General features: G+C 35.2%; 1 protein-coding gene across 1 annotated transcript in view; it reads right to left on the reverse strand.

The window, feature by feature from the left end:
• Positions 1-1,734: 1,734 nt before the first annotated feature.
• Positions 1,735-27,263, reverse strand: part of LOC131052199 (mitogen-activated protein kinase 9) — a 57,438-nt gene continuing 31,909 nt past the window's right edge. Inside the window, exons 5-11 of the mRNA XM_057986818.2 lie at positions 11,754-11,903; positions 11,291-11,446; positions 11,009-11,146; positions 10,815-10,888; positions 2,614-2,715; positions 2,417-2,523; positions 1,735-2,281 (exon numbers count right to left, since the gene is read on the reverse strand). Of these exons, the coding sequence (XP_057842801.2) occupies positions 1,998-2,281; positions 2,417-2,523; positions 2,614-2,715; positions 10,815-10,888; positions 11,009-11,146; positions 11,291-11,446; positions 11,754-11,903 (1,011 nt within the window). The 3' untranslated portion in view covers positions 1,735-1,997. The remainder of the gene's footprint in view (positions 2,282-2,416; positions 2,524-2,613; positions 2,716-10,814; positions 10,889-11,008; positions 11,147-11,290; positions 11,447-11,753; positions 11,904-27,263) is intronic.

The raw sequence follows: 27,263 nt of genomic DNA on the forward strand, positions 1-27,263 counted from the left end.
GCTTTGTTTTGATGTCATCGTCTATAATCTTGATTTTGTTTTGCTTTTAAGTTATGCACATCACTTTACATGCTTTAACTATGGCACTGATGGTAATTGCCCCAAATATTGGAGATGAAAATGTCATTTTGACAATTTCACAGTGGATACTCAATGTTGTCTGCCCAGATTTCACGCTTCTTTCGTTGCTGTGGCAAATATACTTGGGCTTTGTTTGCCTAAATTTAGGCTTTTTATTGAAGGAATGCCTATTATTTTTATTTTGTTGCATTGAAAGATATACAAATCCTTATAAATGAATTTTAGTAAGCACACAGAAATTTGTGATTCTGCCATAATTTTGAATTTTTGGCCTGGGAGTTGAACATACATGAATGCCTAGATAATCCTCTTTAGATTTAGTCGAAAGCTATGAAGACATAACTATAAGTGCAACAGCCATTATCGTTTTTCTCCAATTTGTAACTGTATGGTTGGGCTAATTGAATACACGGTCTTTTGGAATTACGAAGCTCACATTTTGAAATTACTGACTGGTGATTTTTATAGACGAGATAGAGAGTGGAGCTGGAATATTAAGGCCTCGGGTGGAGTTGTGTACAGCTCATTAATTCAGCACATTAATTTACAAAACAAAAGCATGTGAAAACGGAACCTTCCATAAATTTAAGCTAAAATATATAGAAATTATCTGAAAGTTGATTAACAAACAGCTAAATTCAAAGCCTTCATTCCAAAGGACTGTAAATGAATGAGATTTGTCTGCTAAAAAGTTACAATGACAACAGAAGCTTTGCTTTTGATTATTTCAGTTCTTGTACCATTACATCTTACCTAAGCTGGAAAGACATCTTAATACTTCTGGAACAATAATTTGCCACCTGATTTCCCAGGTATCTCAGAATCCTTTGAAGTTTTCCTCCCTGGTCATTTAACCATGGTTAAATTTCTTATGCCGATCTTTCTCTTGTTAATCTGAAACATCACTCTCACGACACTACAACCGTACTCAAATTGTGCAAAACTACATCCTCGTGCCTCTCTTAACCAAGTCTGTATATTTTGGACTTCTGTTCTGATATTTCAATCATAAACCTTCACTTGTCCTGAAAAGCTTACTTGGATCTAAAGAAACCTACTTCAATATATAGAGAGAATTTCACCTTAGCGAACTGTGTCATGGTTAGTCCAATTTTATAAGGCCAGCGAATATTTGGATTATTTAAAAACTATGCATTAGTTTTCATGTAAAGATTCCATACATAAATGAAAAAGAACTTAAGTTCCATGATGTTAAGAACTTGTGACTATTCTTTGCTGTAAACGTTGACCAAATAATTCATTTAGAATAAAGTTGATGTATGATGTCCCAGTATAAACACTGGAGGTGATGTAGCAAATAACATCAATTGATGATAAAAGTTAAAATCAGACCAAGTAGTCAATTATGTTGTAAATGATATAGGATAAGTTGTCCAATGAAAACTCTCAGGAAATGTGACTTGTCTCATTCCTTCTGAGGTATCCACTAGTCGTTCTGCTTGATTTACAACAAACAGAACTTCTCTAAGCTGTTTCAAACATGTCATAAACTCTGAACGCATGAGAAAGATATTATGTTAATATCCATGAGCAACGAAAATAGGTCAACGTAACAGCCATGGCTAGCTATGATCAAGAGGTTCTTAAGGAAACTGACAATAATCATCATACAAAAAGTAAACTACTAAACAATAATAATAACAATATCCCGATAAATAGATTAGCAACTAGCACTAAATAAGATTAAATGATGATTACTATGAGAATAGGCCAGCCCACTTGACATGGCTGTAACCATCATTTTCCCAGCCAGCAACCATTACATCTGTGCTGTGCCTAGGAAATTCAAAGAGAATCTTTGTTATCCCCAACAACTCATTGAGAGCATGTTGTAGCCAAATTACAATCAAGTTAGAAACAACTGCCACAAACGACTTAAATATGTAATGATTTTTTTATGAACGAGCCGCCCCACTTGGCATTGCTGCAACCTTCCTCGTCAAGCCAGCAACCATAGAATCTGTTTTCAATCTGACTGTATTCAACTCGTGACTCAAGTCCTCATTCTGCTCATTCTCTTCAGGATTCATTGTTGAGTTCCTTTTTTGAGATGCATTAACTGCAGGACTGCATTGTGAAGCACTGATGCTAGCACTCTTTACTAGGCTACGTGTATTTGCAATGGCTTCACTTGCAACACTTGTCAGTGAAACCCCCGAACCAATCACTTCGAATGAATCTGCAGACATGCCAGAGTAACATGACCAATTCAAGTAAAACTGAGTCCTTCAATGTTTTCACCTTTACATGTTTCACAATATTTCCACCATAAAACACTTTCAAGAGAAGTCTCACAATACAAATTGAATTTTACCTTGAACTCTTGGTGGACTGTGTAGCGAAGCCTTTGTTACAGCTGCATTCCCTTTGTCCTGCTTTTCGGACTCCTGCTTTGAAATGTCCTCTCTAAAAACTCGCTCTCTTCCACCAAAAATAAAGACAAAAACGTGTAAGACTTTGCTTTAACTTGACATATAATGTTCACGATAACATTTTGTGTCTGAATTGTACCTTGGCAATGAAGCATGTTGCCTCCCAAGGGGTGTACTGTTTTCTCCTTTACCATAGTGTTCCTCAAGATGAGCAAATTGTCTCTTGAACATGTCTACAGCACTGTTTCAGGCAAGACAATCTAAAATAATCAATCCAAATCAAGAAAATTCTGAAAAAAGAATTGACAAAACACAGTGAACACAAAAAAAATTATTCTAACTAACCTAGAGTCATTAACAATTTTTTATATCCTTTCATAAATTTGGGCATTCAAATATCAACGGTTAAGAATCTTGAGATATTTTTAAAAAGCTACAATTTTAGGTAATATGCGAGTACAAAGATCAATGCCCTCTGCTGGAATATATACATATTTCATACTTATTTGCAAGAAAATATTGACATCAAACAACATACATGCTTTTCACTTTCATATGAAAAACAGATATTCATTGAAGAAATGATGTCTAAACAGATTATCCTGGTTACATGTTTGTATAAGCATTACTAGCTACAGTATTCACTCACTTTTATAGGCGCTTAACCAAATGAATCAGCTGGAAAATCACAAGCCTTTATCCAGACAATGAGCAACTTTACCTTGACTCGTTTTCCTCTACAGTAACTAGTATTTTTGGATGTAATAAAACTTTGAATAAAACTAAGTTTTGATCTAGATATTCACCCTTCTATTCTGTAATGTTATGTAAAAGAGTGGAATGTGAAACATTTCAGTAACATTTTTGCAGAAAAGTTAAAGTTCAAGGCTGAATTGGTGATGCTGAATCCAAAATATTTTGTAACTGACCAAGAGTCCTATCACTAGGGGAAAATTTGTTGGCTGATTTAAATGAAATTTATAAGCTATGTAACTGGGCTCATAGCCTAGAGCCCTGGATCCAAGTCCAGTTAGAACCAAAATTAGATTTTATGTCAATTCAAGCAGGGTTCTTACAAGAGGCATTTTTCAGAGTAAGGATTGTTTTAAATGAACCTCGGTGAATCCATCATAAACCCAAAGAAATTTGTTTAGAACCTCCACCAAAAAAATATTATTTTTTGACTGACTGCAACTAAGAAAGACAAAAACAGATATGTGCAAGTCATATGTGACACCGGAGCTTTTACAGAGGATGTGGCAACACGGAGATAGATTATCCACAATTGACAGAACACAACCCAGCTGGGGTAAGGCCGAATTTCTGCTCTGCATCCCCTCTGGTCTCTCTAACGGCAAGAAAGGGAAAATGATGGGAAATCCAAACATGTCTACACTTTCATTGCCACATTTTACAAGGGTTTTTGCTCTTGCAAATATTACTTCAAATAGTTCCAAGTCCAACAGGCTTTTGTTCTAATATTACTTCAATTCTCAATTAATTAATTAATCCATATTGAATCACATAAGAATTTATTTAAGTTATTACTAATTAATGTTAACTAATTTTTATAATTAATAATATATTAGCATTTATTTATAATTTTATTATTAAATTAAATATTAATATTTAATAATATTGACTTTATTTATAATTTTATTATTCTATGATATATTAACTGTATTAATATTGTGCAAGGCTAATAAACATTTTTGTATACTCAAAATATTAGGAAATTTGAAATATGTAAATTGACTCTAATATTGTCAGCTTTTAGATTACAAATATATATTGACAATTTCTATATATTTGTAATGCAAACGAACCCACGCCTAGAAAATTTTGCCGAATCCACCAACCAAAACCGTCAACTTAGTTCATAAGCATTAAGGGGCATTCTAGAAAGAAAAATCTTAGGATATGTGGTTAAAAGAATGGGGGCATAACACAATTGTACTTGGGCACAAAAAGTGGCAAATGTAATTCTTCAATTCCCTCAAGGTCTAGCAAGTTGTTAGAAGGCATATCTTCTATCAAAGATGAAGCCATTAACTTTTTCAAAAATCTCTTGAAAATTAGGGAAGCGTCTACTTCAGTGAAACAAAATCATTTGCAGTTAAACATTCCTTGCCTTATTTCAAGGATCATAACAAAGAGCTTACGGCTCCCTTTTTGGGGGAAGATATAGGCTTACTTTATTTCAAATGCAAAAGGATAAGGCTACTAGCCCAAATGGATTCCCTACAACTTTCTTTCAATTTTTTGGGGATTTATGGGGAAGGATATTTGGTTGGCAGCTAAAGAGCTCAGAAGGTCAAGGAAAATCCTGAATGATCCAGATTGCACTGTTATAGCTTTCATTCCCAAAAATGCTTCTCCCACTTCCTTTGTTGACTTTCAGCCAACCTACCTATACAATACCATTTACAAAATTATCCCAAAAGCAAATGGCTAACAATTTGAGGTTGCTTCTCTAAATCTAGTTCTATGGAACAATGTGGTTTTGTTCTAGATAAAGCTATCACCAAAGACATTTTGATTTCTCATGAGATGGTTCACTCTAATGTGGCAAATAGATCTAAAATTATATTGATCAAGTTGGATATCAATAAAGCTCGTGATAGAGTGAACCAATTAATTTTAACCAAGATATTTCAAAATTTGGCTTTTGCCTGGAGTGGAGAGCATGGGTATTCAACTACATTTTGGGCCCTAGATTCTCTATTCTCCTTAATGGGAGTCTCATTGGTTTCTTTGAGCGATTTGTGGTAAGGAGATCCTCAATCTCACTTTCTCTTTAATTTGGTGTGCAGAAGCTTTGTGCAGGTCCCTTAAGGCAACAAGAGCAATTGGACACTTGAAGGGAATAACGGCCTTTACTCATCAATTATTTGTGGATGATACAATTTTATTTGTTGAAGCGAACCTAGTGGAGGCATCCAATTTACAAATGTGTTGGGTTTGTATACTACATCTTCTAAGCAGATTATTAATGATGTTAAATCTGAAATTTCCATCGTTGCAATGTCAAATAGGAAAGTTGCTTGGTTTTTGAATAGTTCATTGTCAAGTAAATCTTTGGGAGTTACTTTGTTTGCTAGGATCAATCACTCATTATGGAACCAACTGGTAGATTCTCTTCAGGCTAGATTGAGCTTGTCAAAAGGTAAGTAGTTGTCTCTTGCTCGAAGGATCCTCCTCATTGAATCTATTTTGGTTGCTATGCCAATTTATTTGATGTTTAACTTTACAAATGTTGGCTGACACAATCAAAGTTTGGGAAAAATTATATAGAGCTTCCTTTGATAGGGATCAAAAGATTAAAAAAAAATCTCCCTTCTAGCCTAGGATAAAGTTTGTTATTTGAAGGAAGAGGGTGGTATTTTGAATTAGGTGTTCGGAATGATAGAAATGTCTTCGGAAGCCCAATTGATGTGAGTTGTTTGCTAACCCTTAAGCCAACTGGGGAGCAAACTCGTTTACAAAAAAAATATTTAAGTTTGAAAGATCCAATACTAATTTTCACAACAGAAAATCCTCCTAGAGGGACTAACATATGGAACTTTATACTCCACTGTAGACCAAACCTCACTAATCATCTCTTACGGGAGATTAGATATGTGAGGGAAAAAATAATTAGATTCTTGGAATGGATCCTTTGATGAAGGAGGAGGATATGCAAGGAGTCAAAGATTCTGCCCGAAAAGAATGAATGACAGAGCCCTCTTCTCCGCTAAATGACACCCTTCAGGCAGTGCTCCCAAAGAATACCTTTCCTTGAATAGTCAGGCAGGAAGGGAAGATGACAAAAGTCCCCAAACAAACAAAAAAAAGACCTTCCCTGTCCTTGTAGAATCTTTTTCCTAGGGAGATATTTCTAATCCTCGGTATATTAAACCCACTCATTTCTCTATCTCTCTTCAGGAAGTAAGATATATCCCTCACCCTTCTAGCCCTAGGGAGGGAACTGTATGCTGGCATACCAGAAAACGAGACCCTGACTATATTGTCAATGTTTTGGGTGAAGAAAGTGTGTGATTATATGGGCATTCAAAGAAATAATGGTTTCATATCTGTTGATTAAAGGATTTTATCTACCACAACCATTCCAAATAATCATATACATGTCTTGGGTGCAGAATTGGCAAGGAGAAATGTGAACATTGGGGAGGATGCAGATTTGATTAGGTAAACAAATGTGACATCTAGTAGGCATTCAACTAAGCTTGGTTATAAAGCTGCTTTGCAGTCCCCAACTAGAAGTGACTGGCCAATTTCCAAATGTTAGAACACAGTTTGCCTCCATAAAGCAGGTGCTTTCCCTTGGACAACAATGCATGGGAAAATCTTAACTTTTGAGAGGTTGAAGAATGTAAAAACTACAAGCCATTTCAAGTGTCATAGTTACAAGGCGGAGAAATTAGAGGTTCACTTGTTGATATATTGCCCTTTCATGGCAAAGTATTGGGCATGGTTGTGTGCTTGATTATGTTGATCAAGAGCCCTCCTTGAAACGATGCTTCAATTGTTTATAGGTTGGTTGGTTCTAACACAAGGGCAATCTTTTGTTCCGTTTGGTTGATAAATCCCTGTTTGCCCATCTGGCACAACATTTAGAAAGAACAAAACAAACAACTTTTTTTAGTAACTTTGTGTTGACGATATGATTGTATGACTAGAAGTGACCATTTAAAAGGCAGTCGTGGTACATGCAGTTGAGCTATCTCAGGAAAATAAGGTTTTCTCTTCCTAGGACACTAATGTCTTGAAGACTTGGCATTTGTTTGAAGTCCCTTGCCAGTCATGGGGCTATGCAAGTTAAAACGGGTTCCCAAAGAAAGCATAATGGAATCCTCTTGGTCCCAACTTCAAGTTAAATTTTGATGGATCTTCTAGAGGCAATCTAAGTGCCTCTTGTTGTTGGTTGTGATTCAAGACTGTTGAGGACCCTTTAATTAAAGTTGCTTCCACGCAGTCGATGGAAGGGACGACTAACAAAGTAGATGCTCTCACTTTTTGGTTTTGGCATATTGAAGCTTCATATAAAAAGTGATTATATGCTTGTTTTTAATGCAAAACACAATCGAGGATCTCCTAACTAGAAGAGAGAATATACTTAGAATTGCATGGCGTCTGCTAGACTCCTTTAAATATTTCTCTTTTGGACATTGTATTCCCAAGGCTAATGGAATAACGGATTTATTGGCCAACTATGGTATTGATTTGATTAATAATCTTATTGTTGACAATTCTATTGAAAGATGATATGAACTAGCAGTGAAATGGGATATAGGATCCCTCCCAAGATCCAATTTTCCTAGGTGATCATGTTTTTTTCTTGAAGATACTTATGTTTGACAAGGGCTCTTCCAAAATTATTTCTAGGGGTAATGTTGGCCTACAAACTTGGTCCATGCAAATGTTTATTGGTAATGGTGGCTAGGTGAGAATTTTGTTTTTCCTTTCTTTGTTTTGGAGACAAGTGTCTATGAAATTTAGTATTTTTGGTTGTTGCTTTGTCACTGACGGATCCTGCGTTCTATCTTAATTCAGAGAACTGGAAAATGTCCTTTAGGGGGCCTTTCTTTGAAATAAGAATGGGAATCATTTTCATAGTGCAATCAAGCTTTGTATTGCAGGATAAAGGAGGTGCTAGACTCCAATCATCCAGGAGAAGTTTGTAGCAAAGTCAATTTTAAAATAGCATCTATGTTTAATTAAAATGTTTATATAAAATTGCATCTGCATTTTCTTCATTTTCTGCATTTTCTGCATTCAATACCCCTTAGGTAATCACAAACTTCGACTGCCACACCCTCTCCAGAATCCAATTGTAGACCTTACCACAACCAATCAATGCCCCCAACTTGACATGGAAACTGTCCTCTATAGAAACTCTATGGAAACTCTAGTGAATTTGACACCCATATTAGTTTGTTGGAATTATTGTCATTGACATCAACACGATTGTTGGCTAGCATATTGTCACGGGAAATTGTTAAATAGTCATTGATTTCAAAGGTGAGAAGACATTGTTGTAATTAATGTCAAAAGTATGTGGACAAGATTATCGAGTCAAATGAAGGCTACTACCATCACGATTCAAGTACGTATGAGACAGATTGTTGAATGAGATTTTATTGATGACAAGGAGTTCATGGATTGCAGATTGTTAATGAACAAAATAGTAGCCATCATTGTCATTGGTGTCAAATGAGATCTATGTCAAAGTGCTCTCAAGGAAATTGTCAGAGAAATATAAATATGTATTAACTGCCCTTTTAAGTGATTAATGACTGATGTATATGACAGCAATTGATTTGTTAATATGGCAGGGTTAAATGAGCTAATATAGCAGTGACTATATCAAATAAAGAGCAGCCTTGTGTTAAGAAAGGTATATATAATTAAGACAAAGACATTTTAATTTAATGTTGGCCAACCTCATGATAGAAGCACTGCTTAACTAAGGCTGATCCTCATGCACATTTGCACCTAGATCATGATTTTAATGGACCGACCCCTGGTGAATAAGCCACCCTCCAAAGGGAAAACAAAGCTAAATAAATTTATTAATATGCAGGCCAACCCTCTTATGAAGTCACCTCCCTTTGTGATGAAGTGTCTATTAAAGGATTTGCCTCTCTTGAAATATTTGGGTTTAATAACAAAGGAGATAAAATGGTGATTGGAAAAGCAGGGTTTTTCAATGAAATATCATATAGAATTGAGGCAGATCTTGAGAAAGATTTATTATAGCAGATTGTGTGAAGGAAGAATATGCAGATCTAAATGAAGAGAATATGCAGATTTGAAAGGGAGTATAAGTGAACAATTAAACATCATTTATAAGGCAGAAGATTTAGAGCGGACCTTTAAGGGAGAATTGGAGCAGATTTAAGAGACATATTGGAGCAGATTTGTTAAGTAATTAATGTGATAACCTCCACAATAAGAGCAGATTTATAGCAGAAGTAAATATGAAGAATGTTGTAGATTTGTGAAGCAAAACACAAAGATATATCAGTCCAATTAAGAGAAGACCAAAAATATAAAGTGTGTTGAAGATTTATATTGAAAGAATTTTTTAGCAGATTATGAGTATGAGATTTATGTGACTTGAAAGGGATTGCATCAAACTTGTGGGTGAGAGGATATGTATAATCAGATCTTGTGAAGGCATAGAAAGAGTTTGTCGTCCATTGAAGAAAACATAGTTTGAGAGGGAGAATATTCATTCTTTTGGAAGTTGGTGATTCCCTAAAGTAGAGATTGGTGTCTATTGCTAAGTTGATGCTTAGCTATGGGGGTTGGTGCCTCCAGCAGGTTGATGCCTACAAATTGAGGGGATTGGCATCTCCTGTGGATTGGTACCTACGAAGTTTGTAAGACAAGTTTATATAAGCAATATTTTGCTCGGGTTTTCTCCCATAAGGGTTTCCACATAAATCATGTGTTCTACTTATGTTGCATAATTGTTGCATCTTATGTTATTGATATAAGGCAATTAATGCTACTAAGATTGCTAAGTTGAAAAAGTAAAAGATTGTATTATACCAATACAACCCCCCACCCCTCTTAGTATAATCATGTGCTTGTCATGGTTGTGTAACATTCACAAAGAATATATTGGATCATGCCTAGAAGCAAAAAATAACAAAACTACATTGGTTGTGCTTGTATTGGTTGCCCTACTATTACCTAAACTGTAGCAAAAATACAAAACTATTAAAAGAAGAAAAATTAACACATGTGAATAAATGGGAAGATATTAATGTGGAAGGAGAATCCCCAACAAGGGTGTTGCACTGTATCATATATTGCACCCATGAATTTAAGGTTTACATAATTTTTTGTCCATAACAGTTGAGATGTAACCAAATACAAATTCCACCTTGAAACTACATTTGAATAAAAATAGAACACTACAAAAAGAAGTAAAACTAAGACATGTAAAAATAAATGAGACAATATCAATGTAGAACGAAATCCTCAACAAGGAATGTGCCACTGTAATGTGCTATTGGACCAATAAACCTTAAATAAAGCTTTTGTACCAGTTTGATTCCAGATTTATATAAGTCATTCCATGTGTATTTCCAAATAGAACATAGTGAGGCTACCAGATATTTTAGACAACAGAACTTCACAAAATAGTGTGAGAAAGAAAGAAAGCATTCTATCAATGTCTGCAGATGTAAAATGGAACAATTAGACTCAAAGGTACAACCAGGTATATATAATGTGAATCTCCAAAAAGATGCTACAAGGTACAAGATTAAAGCTAAACTACATGAACCAACAAAATGAATATTATTATTGAAATATCATTGGACAAACCTTGGATACATAAAGTTTGCATTGTTGGCACCACACAGATACTCCTTTAGCATCTGAGGATGATACTCCAAAATCTGTCCAATTTGTGAGAGTAAAATAACAACCAAAGCCAAAGAAACAATTTAAATTTCTGACAAGTATAGTAGGAATAAAAAATATTCAAGATATGACTTCCTTTTATGTATTATATTTACCTCTCGATAGATAAGCTCTCTTACATCATCCTTTGTTAGTCTCCTCCTTTCAAACTCAAATTCCATCTTTGAGATGGGCAGAGTAGAAGGTTCGCGCTCAACTTTTGCCAGACCTTTAAAATACGGATCAGCCAGTGCCTGAAGACCAATTTTTACCCAAATAAAAGTAAGTTGCATCCTGTTTCCAGCATTGATGTTATAATTGAAGATTAAATACAAGGCACAATCCTCACACAAGACTGCTCTCAATATTATCTTTTTCAGAAACATATATCTTCTCACCTCCTCAGCTGTAGGTCGGTCTTTTGGATCAAAGGCAAGCAACCGCTCAAGAAGGCAAAGAGCCAAGGGGTCTGCATTCGGAAACTTCTGTGTTAAGGGGACTGGCTGCTTTTTCCGCATACTACTTAAGTACCTTCTAGCCTTCTCATTGCGAATCTGAAATTTTCACAAACTTAATTATTTAAAGAATTGTTTCAAAAAAATAATGTAAATGCATCTCAGTATGGTATATGCTGTGTCAGGCAGCCAGAAGAAGAACATATAACATATATTGTAAAATACATATGTTGTTAACAGCTATCCTATCACAAGTTTATTTATGACTCCACTATTCACTAAAAATTTAGTGATGGCTCACACTAACAAGCCAAACCTCCATGAGGAATGCCTGACAATCCTTTTAGATAAATCCACAAATATGCTTGCTGGCTGCAAAGGCGATGGGCAAGAAGAGAGAGCCAACCCTGGAAATTGATTCTGTTGAAGGAGTACCAAGCAAATCGGTCATGAGATCCAGCTGATGCACCACATTCTTCCCAGGAAACAAAGGCTTTCCAGTCAGCATTTCAGCAAAGATGCATCCTATGCTCCAGATATCAATGGCTGGAGTATACTGCAACAGAAGAAAATCTTTCAAAAACTAATTATGCACAATCATATATAATTTAAGTGATGAAATAAAATTTAGGTTAATTTTCAATAAATAATAATATAAAGGCATTTTTTATGATTAAATATATTTCACATTTAGGATGCTAAGAAACTATTTGCACTATCTTTGGCAATGAAAGATAATGTCATAATGTCATTATCTTATACAAGTTTCAACCCAATTCATCATGATCCCCAAACAATGAAGTCTGCAAAAATTAAGATCCAGGAATTAAAATTAAGGTATATATTATCCTATTTCAGCTTGCTATCATTAAAACAATTGTTGCAGTATTATACTACCCTATTTAAGATTTGCTATCATTCACAATTAAAAAACTAGAACCTCCAGCATAACAAAAAGGAAGCCATATATAAAGCTTTGATCATTTGGGCTACGGTACAAAAGCATAGGCTCTTAAAGGAACCAAATACAAAAGGAAACTGACATCCAATATCAATGATATCAAAGATAAACACACTAAACTATGCAAATGCCATAGCTAATCACAAGTGCATTTCATAGTCAACTATTGTGACCAAACTTAAACAAAAAAGCTAAGTAGCTGAATCGCCCGTCTCCCACCAATTCCAGGTATATTTTGTACCCAAATTAGAATCCGCTACAAAACGCCTAGGGGTGCATCCATAGTTGAACTACTCGTGACTCGGCTCGACTCGCCAAGCCCCTGAGAAAAAAACTCGGTGAAAACTCGGGAAAAACTCGACAACGTAAAAACACACTTAATTTTAATTAAAAATGCATTTTTTTTGCAAAATTTAATGAGAAGATGCATCCAATGAGTTAATAAATGATAACACAAAAGAAACAAGCTGATTCTAGATATATTTAAATGCAAAGTGTCTACAAAATCGCATCCTCATGAGAAATGCTGATGGCTGGAAGCAAAATAGTAAATAGTTTTTGTAAAACCAAAAGTAAATACAACTTCCTCTTCCCAGCTCTAGCTAAAACTAGTTTCAAACTTTCATCATATTTGAAATTTCATCATTCATACTCATAGTTTCAAACTTTCAACTCTAAAATGTATAATACCAGGATTTCTTCAATGCTAATTATGTTGTTATATGGAGGCTAATAAGACTCGGAGGTTAAATTTTCCCTACTTCCATTAGCACAGTTTCCCCCTATATTTTTCGACGGGGGTTTGGGGGCAACACCCCCAAGTTGGGGTCAAGGGGCATCGCCGAAGGATCCTGAAATTTGACTAAGTCTGGAAAATTGAAGAATCCTCCAAAAACTAAATTTTGCATTACAACTCCTGGAGGTCCGAAACCACTCTCAAACATCCTGACAGTATATATGGAATATAACTTAAAGTATAAAAATGTTATATTCCATATATGAATCCTGACGAACAGACCAAAAAACTCGGCGATTACTTGAGGGCATAGTGGGCTCTCGACGTGGCCCTTCCAAGTGCATTTCCCCCTTCTCAACCCAAAACCATATCGAAAAACAAAAAATGCATGTATTTTTTGCCATTTTCGGCTGTTATGCTAACACGGGCGAGTTTTTCTTTAAAACTCGCTGAGTTTTTGGCAAAAACTCGCTGAGTTTTTGGCAAAAACTCGCTGAGTTTTTGGCAAAAACTCGCAAAAAACTCAGCGAGTTTTCCTGGCAAGTAGAAGTCATTACTACTCGCCAAGTCCAACTCGTCGAGTTTTTGGCGAGTAGTCCATCTATGGGTGCATCCAAGAACCAATTTTTGCATGCCCAAATGGAACCCATGACTGTCATTTTGTTCTCAAACAATTCTACTACTAACATGGCAATTCCAGGCCGACTTGAGGCATTTGAACAATTTTTATGACTTTTTGAGACGCCAAAAAAGGTGAAAACACCCTAAAACACAATGCGAGTCTCCCATTTCATCATTTCGCAACCAGTAGAGCTATGCAATGTAGGAGAACAGAAACACGACGTAGAAAGAAGGTTTAGAGCATTCTTCATTTCGCTAACACTGATTCCAAGTAGGGTTTTGAGCATTTTTCGTTTTTGCAAACCTCCTTCGACTGCACTTTAATCCAAAAAGAAAACCCTTGTTTATTATTTTTTGCTGGTTTTAAAAATTGAACAAAAACCTAAAAAAATTTAAACCATAAATTGTAAAGTTAAACTATTAATAATTTACTGAATATTACAAAATACAAACTATTAATATTTAAATGTTTAATGAATAATAATAAACCTAATTTACTATTAATTTTAACCATTTACTTTAGGTTTATTATCCATGTTTATTAAATTTTTCATTTTAGGTTTTACGTTTAACTTTATTATAGTAAATATTATACTTAATATTAATAATTTATTAGATATAGTTATAGTAAATATTTTCTTGTTTTGATAAGTGAATGATTTTTAGCCTAGTACCACACTAGGTGAGGCCATAATCGAGGGACCTCATCCCCGACATGAAAGTATGGAACAATCCACACCCACAACCACAGTAACTCAACAAGGGAACAAAGCCAGCAAGCACACCAGCCCAACGAGGGAGTGGACCATAGGCATGAACACCTACTAAGTCACCTAGTATGAACACCAAAAGCATCGACACTACAGTTTACAACCGGTAAGGACACTCGACCAATGAAGTCACAAGCCTACAATCACGATAGGCCAGCATAGTAATAACTTAACCATCACCCAATGGGATGAACCCCAATTATAGTAAATATTATATTTAATGTAAATAATTTATTAAATATAATTATATACAAATAAACATAAATATTAATAAATTTAAATATTAAATATCAGGTGGGGGCATGTTTGTGTGCACTTCCTAGAAAGGGAATCAAAACATGTCAAAGAAAAAAAATGCACTTGTACCACCTAGAAATAGCAAAATATATTAACAAGCAAGAGGAAGCAAATGCAAGGATTGAAAATAGAATGGGGCATCTGTTGAATATAGGAAGGGGCTTGCAAAGGCCACCTACTCCATCTCATACACATATTGTTGCTCTTGAAATTGTAGTAGAAAGTCATCCAAATTTGGCTAGAAAAGAAGGTGAGGCTAGTATTCCAAAGACAGCAAAGGTAACATTGGAGAGGGCATTTACTAATGATGTCAAAGATATTGTTTACCAATTCCTTGCTAGATGCCTCTATGCAAATGATTTATCATTCACTGTTGTTCGATCGCCTTATTGGCAAGACATGGTAAGAAAAATAAATGAAGCTACAAAGGAGTACACAAGTCCTAGTTATGAGAAGGTGCCTAGCACTTTATTGTCAAAGGACATCAAACATATAGAAGCTTCATTGCTCCCATTAAGGCCTTATGGAAAGAAACAAGCATGTTTGTTATTTTTTACAGATGGAAAGACGCAAAAAATAGACCATTAATCAATGTGATTGTAGCGTTTCCTAAAGGGGCAATCTTTTTGTAGCATTGTAAATTGCAACCCCTTTCAATTTTACACTACTTTTTGTGTCCCAACTCTCTTCCAAATGTATTTCTAGCCTTTGTACTGCAAAACTAAAGTCATATGTTTATATGGTGATTTGGACCTCTGTCTCGATACTGAGTGCACCTAATTCACACCTTATCCACAGTATTTTGGGTGGACAAGGGCATTTGGTGGACATTATTTTGGGTGCCCTTGTCCTAGACAAGGGCGTTTGGGTATCCTTGTCCCCCAAGTCTGGGCCCAATTTTGAATATGTTAGAACTCAATTCTTGCCAGTTGGTTCTCAATCCCAATACTTCAATACGACCATTGGAGGTTGGCTTAATTTACAAAATACCTTGAGAACCTTATATATAGCATCCTTTCAATTCATTTTCATATCCATCCATCATACACACATCCATCCACATCTCATAAGTATCCGTCAAGCAACATTTCATCCCACCATATCCTTCAAGATCTAAGCATTATGGAGTGCAAGTGGCAACAATCTACATTCAAACATGTTTTCATGATTGACTCATTTACGTCTTGTCAAATCATGTAATGTTATTGCATCAACACTTGTGATCACATTCAAAGAGCATTGCATCATCAGCCATCATCAACTACAACAAGCTTGAGGTTTAACATTTAGCATTCTACTTCATAGCTTTCCTTTTGATTTATCAATTTCATACAAGGGTTAATTCCAACCTAGAATTTGACCTAGGCAAACCCCTATCAAACAACACCATTTTCCCCTGTCGTATGTGCAGGTGACGAAATCTGGAGACAACAAATATAGATATGAAAAAGCAAACAAAGATGCACAGAATCAGCTTTTGTAAAGGCAAAAAAGAAAGGAAAAGGTCACCCAGACACCTTTGTCCAAAACTTTTCCGACAACACTTCAACGAAACACTCAAAACAGCATCTTGATCTTGAAAATATATATGTTGTCCGCATCCAACACTCCTAGACACTAACGCCCAAGAACAATTGTCCCGCATTTACGAGCCTAGATTTCAAACACAAGTCCCTTTCTACTTCCCATTTTCAGATCTATACTTTATGTCTGCATATCTGATCTAAAACTGTCTGTGCATGCTGATCATTGTCAATTTCACATCCTTAACCCTAGCTCTTCAATTCAATTACATCATTTCCATAGCTCATTTTCAATTCAATCAAGGAGAGTGGAATCAAATCTGCATTCAGCCCTCTTTCTTATAGACCTGAGGTTGAATCTATTGATTTCATTCCCCTTAAATGTTAATGTTGGTTGAAAGTGAGTTAATTCTTTGTTTACATAGCTAAACTAGTGGATCCTCATTTCCAACCACCATACGGTTTCTAAAAGCTATGGATGGTGAGATGTAGGTAAAGAATGTATAAATTATTGCTAAAATCCTTATACAATCAATGCATTAAAAAAGTGGGCCCTCAAAATGTTGTCCAAGTTATTCCGATGGATGGAAGAATGCAAAAAATGGAACATCAATTAATGTGATTGCAATGTGTCCTATAGGTGCAATGTTTCTAAAATTTGTGGATTGTGAGGGGCAGGTGTGTCATGCCCTCACCAAAAATAAGATCACAAACTACACCTATAAATAAAAAATCCTAGATCTATCCTGTCCTTAAATAAACCCTAGCCGACTGAATAAATAAAGCCGACCAGAATAGAAGTCACAAAGAAGAAATAATCATAAATAAATAATTAATCAAAACATGGATGATTAATAAATACAAGGCCGACCCAAAAAGTAATAACTATTGACCTTACGGAATGACAGCCGACCCACCATAAATAACAATGATCAATAATTGGCAATAATTATTAAGAGCCAACCTGAAATCTATTATTTTCAAATTCGTATTTAGCCAGAGGCATTGGTGGTTATCAAAGGGCATTGGATGTCAATGAAAGGACAGCAAGTAACGGGTACATAAGAAGAGGAACATCTCTTCAGTTCCAAGGGATGTGACCCTCACATTGTGAAGATATAAGAACAGAAATTTTGATTTATCATCAGCAGAAAAGGATAACCAAGTCAATCGATCCTAACTAGATATCTAATTTCAGAATTAATCAAAGGATAGTCAGCAGACTTTGATAGGTGCTTGGTATGATGCATAATGCATAGAACACTTATCTTGCTGATTTGTTATCATGTCTTCCGGTTAATAATATGTAGGAATGATATGTAATTAACATATTGCTGCTAACATATATTTATATGTTTCAATTCTTGCTACTATGAAATTCATGTATAATAAATTATATTACAGATTCCTTAATACTTTATCCAACCAACCGTCCCATTACGGAGGGGAGAATGAAATACATAATAAGGAAGCAAGTAGCACTGAGTTCCATCAAGTGTGCCCACCCTAGGTGGGGCCAGAAGGCCGAATGGTGGGTGTCATTCCATGCTCATGGGATTTATGGGAAGGGATAAGCTCAAGGCGCCTTATACGATTTTCTCGAGGGACTCCATAGTGTGGATTGGTTGGTAGGGAAACCCTTTGATTGAAACCCATCATGCTCTCAAAGAGGATGAATAAGGAAACATGGATAGGGAGTGCAGATACAAGCATCCCACTAGATAGACCACCCCATGATGGATGTCCAAGGTGCCTACCACTTGGGGCCAAGAGGGTGAGTGTCCACACTTGGGCTTAGTATGAAGATTGCTTCAAGCTGATCCTTTCATGCTCCTTCATTCAAACTCTATTGTGATTAGACCTATCTAAGGAAATATGATAATTATATGAATTTATGCTTATATCCGGCATTACTAACCCTAACGGAAATAATTGATATATATATATATATATTGAATATGGTTGTGGGACTTGAATCAAGGTTTATCTTGTTAAAAGTATTTCAATTGGTAATGTTATACCTCTAACTACCGTACATTTCTTATTTTAATGGAATTTGTGATTTTAGGGCAAGATTTAGGGAAGCCCCAAAAAAGGGACATTACAAGGTGAAGGACGTACAATTTATTGCTGACATCCATACACAATGCATTAACAAAGTGGGCCCTCAAAATGTTGTCCAATTTATAACGGACAATGCAAAGAATTGTACACCTTGGACACAGTTTGAACATATATTTTGGACACCTTGTGTTGTGTATTCACTCAACCTCATGCTACAAACGTTGGGTACAAAAATAGATTAGATCAAACATGTCTATGCTGAAGCTGAAGAGATCCAAATGTTCATAACAAATCACCACATCGCAAGCTATTTATAGATCATTCTCATGACTAGAGATACTAAAGGTAATTCAAATTTTAAACAATAAAATATTTTGATTTTATGTTTTACTTTAATAATTTATTTTAATTTTAAAAAGTTATATACACTCTTCTTTGGTTTTAATTATTTTCAAATAGGTTGTTGTGACTAGATTTTCATCCAACACAACCATCTTGAGACAATTTGTAAAGGCACGAGAGGCACTTTTTGGTATGGTCATTACCCAATCATGGGCCACATGGAGACAATCCAACGCTGAGTGGCCAGCAAATGTAAAGCAAAAGATTCTAGATGACAATTGTCGGGATCGTGTGGAATATCTTCTTAGTTTCACCAAGCCCATCACGAGTATGATCCACTTTACTAACATGGATAAGCCATGCTTGGGGGAGGTCTATGATGGCATAGACTCAATGATTGAGAACATGAAATCCATCATAGGTGCAAAAGAGCAAGATCCTAAAGAAACCTTCTTCAAAGAGGTGCAGTCAATTTGTGTTAAGCAATGGAACAAAATGACCACCCCACTCCATATTCTTGCCTTCACATTGACTCCCAAATATTACAGTAAAGAGATCCTTGCTATGCCATCAAGGGTGCAACCATATCATGATGTAGAAGTCAATGAAGGGTTTAGGAAAGCTCTTACTAAACTCTTCCATGATACTGATATGGAAGATGTAGCTACAACTGAATTTGCTGATACTAAACTCTTGGAAGTACCTCAATGGCCACAAATTGCACCTCCAAGTTCTTGAGATCAAAATTTTATCACAAGTTTATGAATTTTCACCCACTCTCTAAATTTTGTTGTCATTTAAATATTACTATTTTCAAATTTGAAGTTTGATTTACAAAATTGTTGATTTGAAAACTCTAATGAGAGCTCCCTTTGCTTCAATAGGTTGCTAGTTCTTCTTCAGCTAAATAGAATTGGAGTACATACTCCTTCATCTACTCGATAAAGCGCAATCGATTGGCATCAAGCAAAGCAAAGGAGCTAGTTTACATGCATTCTAACTTGCACCTTCTTACTCACAAAAATGAGAAGTATGAGTAAGGGGCAACAAAGTTGTAGGATGTAGAAATAGAGCATAATGACTTGGATATTTATTTTGTTGCACAATCTTCAGTTATTGAGGAGTCAAGTAGCCAACATACTTTTAGAGTGCAAGTGGTAGTGGGGTTCCGTCATCTAATGTTAAGGTTGATGACAATCTTGGTCTTGATGATGAACCATACGATGTTGATTAGCGAACTAGTTGCTAATTGTATTATTTAAATGTTAAACGATGATTTTTTTTATCGGTAATTTGACTATATTTTATTAATATAGTAAAAGTCTTATACATAAAAGATTTCAAAAATAGGGATCAACCCCAGTATCAGGTCTTTGACCACAGACAAACACTACTGTATACTTTAAACCCTACACCAATAGATGCCTTACTGTGCAATCTACAGTCTAAATACAGTGATTTTTCAAACTCCTTACTACACCATTAAAAGTATACTACATCAACAAAATGTGGCTTTAATGCCAACCTTTCTCAATACCGAAAACCCTCCAAAACAAAGCCACGAGTCTTTAAACCATTCGAAAGAACAAAAACAAAAATAGGAACAATTTACAATTTCTTCCTCTTTTTACTCGAGCCATTGATCCAAAAATCTTCAAGTTCGAACTTCATTTTCTTTTCGGCCTCTTTCTTCTTCGCCTCCCTTGCCATCTGCTGCTCCACTTCCTTGTCACGAACAAGCTCCTTCAACGCCTCCCACCCCAAACATGCCTCCTCCATCCGAGCGGCTTTGTCTACACCATCATTCCATAAGATGAAAGGTTCATAACCCGACTCTTCCCCACCTTGCATCATACCCTCTCCAAACTAGCGTTGCAGTCCTTTACCTACTTATGCTCTCTCACAAGAATGGAGGTCATTCCATATGTGTACTGCTCTAGAACACAAGCCCTCACCACCCACAAAACATCCTCCTTGGTGCCAAGCTCTAACCCCCACACAACCAACATGGAGATAATGTCTACATTGGTTCTATAGTGAAATTCAGAATTCATGTAATCATCTCCAAACAGAACATCCAAAATGTGAAGAAAGATGTGGGGTCATCTAATTTAAACAACCCCACGAGCCTTTTCTCAAAACCTTTGACAAAAAAACAAATTATTGTTTCGACGAGTGGAGAGAAAAGTTGGCCTCAATTCCAGCACTTTTCCTACACCCCAAAAATCACATTCTGTCATTTTCACAACACCTCGTCCTGCAAAATAAAGCCCGCCACATACATTTGCGGTTTAATACTAAGAAATACACCCCTTGTCAAATCAACAATAAAGAATCATAAAAACTTCCTCCTTCGGCAACATACGACTCACACGTGATCCAGCTCAACACCTCGATAATCTTCCCACACCGCTTCACCACTCACCTCTTAATCATTTTAATAATCTTGTTAATTTTTCAAGATAAAGCCTCTCCTTTAATAATTGAATTAACTATAATTTGGGAGTGGCCTTCCAAATGCAAACACGGTATTGGCAAACGTTACACCGTCCTCACACCCCACAATGCCACTTGTGCCTTTGCTTCATTGTTTATGCCATCCAATAGTCTCCTTGCCTCAATAGCCAAGATATCTCCTCGCCAATCCTGTGCAACGAATCTCGCACCAGACAGTCCCAGATTGCCCCTTGATGCTCTGTCAAAATTCACTTTAACCCAACCCTCCTTAGGTCTCTGCCAATCCAATTTTTCCACTCACCTTGTTCATTCCCAAATCAACCTAGGAGAGCCCATTAACAGGCCAAATGTTAAACAATGATTAAATTATCATGACTTTCAAGTTTAATCGTTTTGATATTGAAAACTGAATTTAAATTAGTATTTTATGTTTCAAAATTTAAAATTTGTAATGGTTTTGTTTAGCATGTGTATTGGCATATAACATTCTAAACTTAATTATGTTTTTAAGTTGCATATATATATATATATATGAACATACCCAGCCCCACATTATCAGTGTATCATACCCACATACCTGTACCCAACTTGGCAACTTAGCAAAAAAGTATACCAAGAGAAAGGTTATATCTAACAAGGAAGAAAGGATCTTGTCCTCTTACTTGCCTTCATGAACAATCATCACCTTGGCTTAAAACCATAGATGTACATTGTTACAGCAACATACCTTCACCTAACCATGAAGTTCTCAGTGTATCTTCAAATTGATTGAAGACAGTCTCAATGGATAGATCAGGGAATATCTCAGAAGACAAAAGAACACAATACCATCCCCAAAACATCATCCGATAATTTATAAGATCATAAGTCGATTCATGACATCATCATTGAACTTATTTTTAGATTTTAATAGAATGATGTCATCAGAATCAAAGTAGTGTCAATTAGCTTAAAACTCCAATTTTCTCTCTCCTGGCCAACCTGCATTTAATTTTCTAAGGCTGTGCTGAACAACATGACATTGTCCTTGATTGACTAATACTAATTACTATTTATAGGTCAAATAATGACATTCTACAATCCCTCTAGATTCTGTTGATTTCCCCAGGTTTTATTGGATGTATTTTAATGTATATATCTGATTCAATCTGATACTTGCATTCTTGGAATTCTATGTGTTCTCAAATTGAATAACATTATACTATATATATTCCTTTGGAGAGGCATGTCCTTGAACAGACATGTCTCTCCTTTAATTATAATAATTTAATCAATATTATAATGTTTCATCAATCAATTATTAATTTAGAATAATATAATAGATTAATATTGAATATTCAATTTTATATGATTAATAATAATATAATAATATAACATAATAATATATTATTATTAATCAACATATATTATATGTATTCTAAATGATCATTCGACTCAAGCTACAAACATTAACACTCCCTCTTAGCTAGGGAGGATGATCAGACAAAATGTGTAGTGATCTCCCATGTCAACACTTATGGCCCTTACCATTGATACACAAAACATAATTAACACTCCCTCTTAGCTAGGTAAGATGAATGTAGACAATATATTCAAGCATCATAATTTAATAGATAGTGATCATTTTAGTCATTCATGAGAATCATACCATCTAATCATTTGGTATGTAGTATCACCTAAACACATGATCTTGAAGTTGATCACATCAATCTTGCGATTGATAGGATATCACCTAAGCATGTGATAGCAGTATTGCCTACACGCAATACTTAAAGATAATCATATGAGAAAGCTTAATTTCTCACCTTATCCTAGTTGTGATAAGTGCACTAACATTTTATACAAATGTTATATCACCTAAATACATGATATGAAGTATCACCTAGACACATGATACAAATGTCCATCACGTCAATCTTGTGATGACAGGATATCACCTAAGCACGTGATATCAGTATTGCCTAAACACGCAATACTTAAGGATAATCATATGAGAAAGATTTAAATTCTCATCTTATCCAAGTTGTGGTATGTGCATTAACATTTCATATGAATGTTTTACCACAACACAATCATGGCTTCATCCATGATTCACCAGAGATCCACCATGATAAATGGTTTGGACATTATAAGATCGTCACCTTATAATGTCTCCATACAAGTGTTCATTATCTTGAGAGATCGTCACCTCTTAGATATGAACCCAGGGGATAAAATCCAAAAATGTCTTGTCATGACAAAGAAGTTTACACATTAAACATGCAAATACAAATTGCAAAGCAAATTACCTTTCTATCATACCTAAACCTTTTCTGAAGTGATCAACCTTCACTCTGAAAGAGGTTTTTGGTCAGAATATCTGCAGTTTGATCTCCAAGGGAAAACCCCCCTACTCGAGGGAGAAGCACCCAGCATAAAATGTCTTTATATATCAAATAATTCTAGCAATAATGCAAGATACGAGCCCAATATATGTTGCTTCACTCCTTGAAGCAAATTTCACAAGAGCAAATCTAATTGGTTTTCTTCAAAGGATCAATCTGCTCTAACTAATATATAAACTGTTCTTCACATAAATTGAATGGATCAGAGAATGAGTTTGCATCTTCTATATATATGAGGGAGGCACCCTTTCACAAGGGGTCGGTCCTCAATGACACCATTTGTCTCTTCACAAGGGTGACCACTACAACATCAACACTCCCTCTTAGCTAGGGAGGAATCCATGTTAATAATATAGTCATGAAATAACATCCACCATGGCTACTCCTAGAGAGTGGAACACGATTCATCATGGTACTCAACATCATGATATCCATCATGGCTACTCCCATGTATGAGAATGCATATGAAGTATGAACACAAGTGCCCATCACAAAGTTGCTCAACGTGATGTTTTCATCTCATCATGACGTTCACCATGACTACTCCCAAAGGGTGGAACAAGGGCCTTCACCTCAAACTTCTCCCTCACAGAGAAGAGTGTATTAACAAGGGCTTGCTCCTCAAACTTATCTCTCACAGAGAAGAATGCATTAAGCATATTTTCATGATGGTGTGGCTCCCTCTGATATCAACCTTCTGACCTCCTTGTCTAAGGTTGCTTCTGATGAAATGTTAGACTCCCTCTGAATCTGATATCAACCATCTGACCTCCTTGTCTAAGGTTACTTCTGATGAAATATTAGACTCCCTCTGAATCTGATATCAACCATCTGACCTCCTTGTCTAAGGTTTCTTCTAATGAAATGTTAGACTCCCTCTGAATTTGATATCAACCATCTGACCTCCTTGTCTAAGGTTGCTTCTGATGAAATGTTAGACTCCCTCTGAATCTGATATCAACCATCTGACTTCCTTGTCTAAGCTTACTTCTGATGAAATATTAGACTCCCTCTGAATCTGATATGAACCATCTAACCTCCTTGTCTAAGGTTGCTTCTGATGAAATGTTAGACTCCCTCTGAATCTGATATCAACCATCTGACTTCCTTGTCTAAGCTTACTTCTGATGAAATATTAAACTCCCTCTAAATCTGATATCAACCATCTGACCTCCTTGTCTAAGGTTACTTCTGATGAAATATTAGACTCCCTCTGAATCTGATACCAACCATAATTTCATTTATAAGCATCAATTTATTTTTCCCTTTAATTAAATTTTATTGTGCTTTCGTCCTGAAGGTATGTCAGAGAGAGATTACAAATAGCTCATAAACTAAATTATCTCGAACAGAAATACCAATGATAGAAGCATACAAGATTTTACTAGCCAATATTATAGCATAAATTACAAACTCAATAATTCATGGGCCTTAATAAAACATGGAATACTTATCTTAAGTTTAAAACATTTCCTTTCTTAAGGTGAGCCCATATAAGAAATATCACGCATGAATCATCTCTTATCATAATTCCCTTTGAATGATGTAGAACATTTTCATAATTTTGATCAACACTTTCATTATGATCTACCACACACAGTCGTTAATAACTTTTGCAATTTACCAAATTTATCCAATCTCTTCAGTGAGATGTTAGAAAATCTAATTACAAACATTTCCTCCAAGTTATAGCCAGATCCAACGGTTAAAATAGAAGTTATGACATTTTTCCCAAAACTGCTAACCCTAAGTAGGGTTTCAAGTGACCTGCACCAAAGTTGTCATATCTTGCACAAAACTGAATCAAATCAATCAAATTTAACGAGATAAACATATTTGAAAACTAGAAACACAGATCTTTCCATCCATATATTATAGTCCTCATTTTGAGGCCAACCAAGGACCGTGCAATGGCATATTTCAGACTGAAAATTCTAAAAAAAACTGAATTCTCCAACCCTCTCCAACCTCCAAATTAAACTTCACAAGCCTAAGCTCTGATACCATGTTGATTTTCCCAAGGTTTATTGAATGTATTTTAATGTATATATCTGATTCAATCTGATACTTGCATTCTTGGAATTCTATGTGTTCTCAAATTGAATAACATTATACTATATATATTCCTTTGGAGAGGCATGTCCTTGAACAGACATGTCTCTCCTTTAATTATAATAATTTAATCAATATTATAATGTTTCATCAATCAATTATTAATTTAGAATAATATAATAGATTAATATTGAATATTAAATTTTATATGATTAATAATAATATAATAATATAACATAATAATATATTATTATTAATCAACATATATTATATGTATTCTAAATGATCATTCGACTCAAGCTACAAACATTAACAGATTCAGGCAAACAAGGACAGAAAAAACAGTTGATTAGTGAAGTGATAATAGTTAAGGCATTGACCAGATTTTATTTTAGCTTTCACTTTTCAGCAGCATTGACCAGCATTTACTTTAGGAAAAAATAATCTCTTTGAATACTTATTTAAAATTATACCAGCTTATTAAGAAAAAAGGTTTACTTTTTTTGATGAGCTGAAAAAAGTTTGAACAAAAATAGCAACATTGAATGGCAGACTTTCTGCAGCAGCTGATTTTCCGTTTGACTAGCGTTCTGACAGTTTTTTAGATTCTTTAAAGCAATATGATAACCCTGAACATTGTTTGACTAAATAGTTACTTTTCATGTAAAAATCTGAAGGCAGCATTCACACAAGTCACCATTGATGCACTTAGTTGCTATCAGGAGCTTCATCCAAGGACCAATCATCAATGACTCTGTTGAAGCAATACAATGTAACCTGCTTAGTAACTTACATTGGCACCCTGCTATTTGAAGGTTTTCAAATGGGAAATCTGATCAACAACCTAATAACCATACCATAGGACTACTTATGCAGATAATAATCTAAAAAATACATGCTATACATGAGAAATTTATCTAGACATGCATTGATTATATATTTCATCCTGTGATCCCAAAGTTTACAGGATGACGAAAGGCAATAAATATGGTGGAATATATTGTAACTCGCTCCCAATAGATACAGGTAACCATGCCTATTACCTTCCTGTTTGGACTTTCAATGTGCTTTTGCATGGAATGCAGCTAACAAGTGAAACTATAAAACCATAACCGTGTTGGTTGAAAATTTTGTACACTTGGGGAAATATACAAAAGTGTGGTTTCAACCACAGCGTGTGAGTAAAACTCTCCTAATTAAGGGAAGGCTCCCCCTATCTAACTACAACTTTAAAAATAAAATAGGATGGGACAGCAATCTTTCTTCTTCTTTCAAGAAAAACAATATCTTTTTTTCTTCACAAAAAAGTGATAGCGATTTGATATAAAACAGCAATAACAACTTTCGAAATGAAATGAGAGAAAGGAAATGAAATTTCCTGAAAGCTCAAAGACTTTCGTCACTTCCTTCGAGACGGGACAGCAATATCAAGCTCAAAGACTTGATTATGTGAAGTCCTATCTACCCTTTTCTATACTAATGCTATCAAGAACAAATTATAACAGCTCAAAGACTGCAATATCTGATTCTTTTTTACATAAAACAGTGGGAAGTAGTATAAGCTCAAAGACTTACAGCTATTTCTCACAAAATCTGCTCCTAAATTCTATTAAGAATAAGTGCAAGCACAAAGACTTACAGCTCTTCTCAAAAGATTATTTATTCTAATTTATATTAACCTCAAATACTTGCAGCATAAAGACTACAAA

Source organism: Cryptomeria japonica, chromosome 2 (genome assembly GCF_030272615.1).
Source record: "Cryptomeria japonica chromosome 2, Sugi_1.0, whole genome shotgun sequence".
Lineage (NCBI taxonomy): Eukaryota > Viridiplantae > Streptophyta > Pinopsida > Cupressales > Cupressaceae > Cryptomeria > Cryptomeria japonica.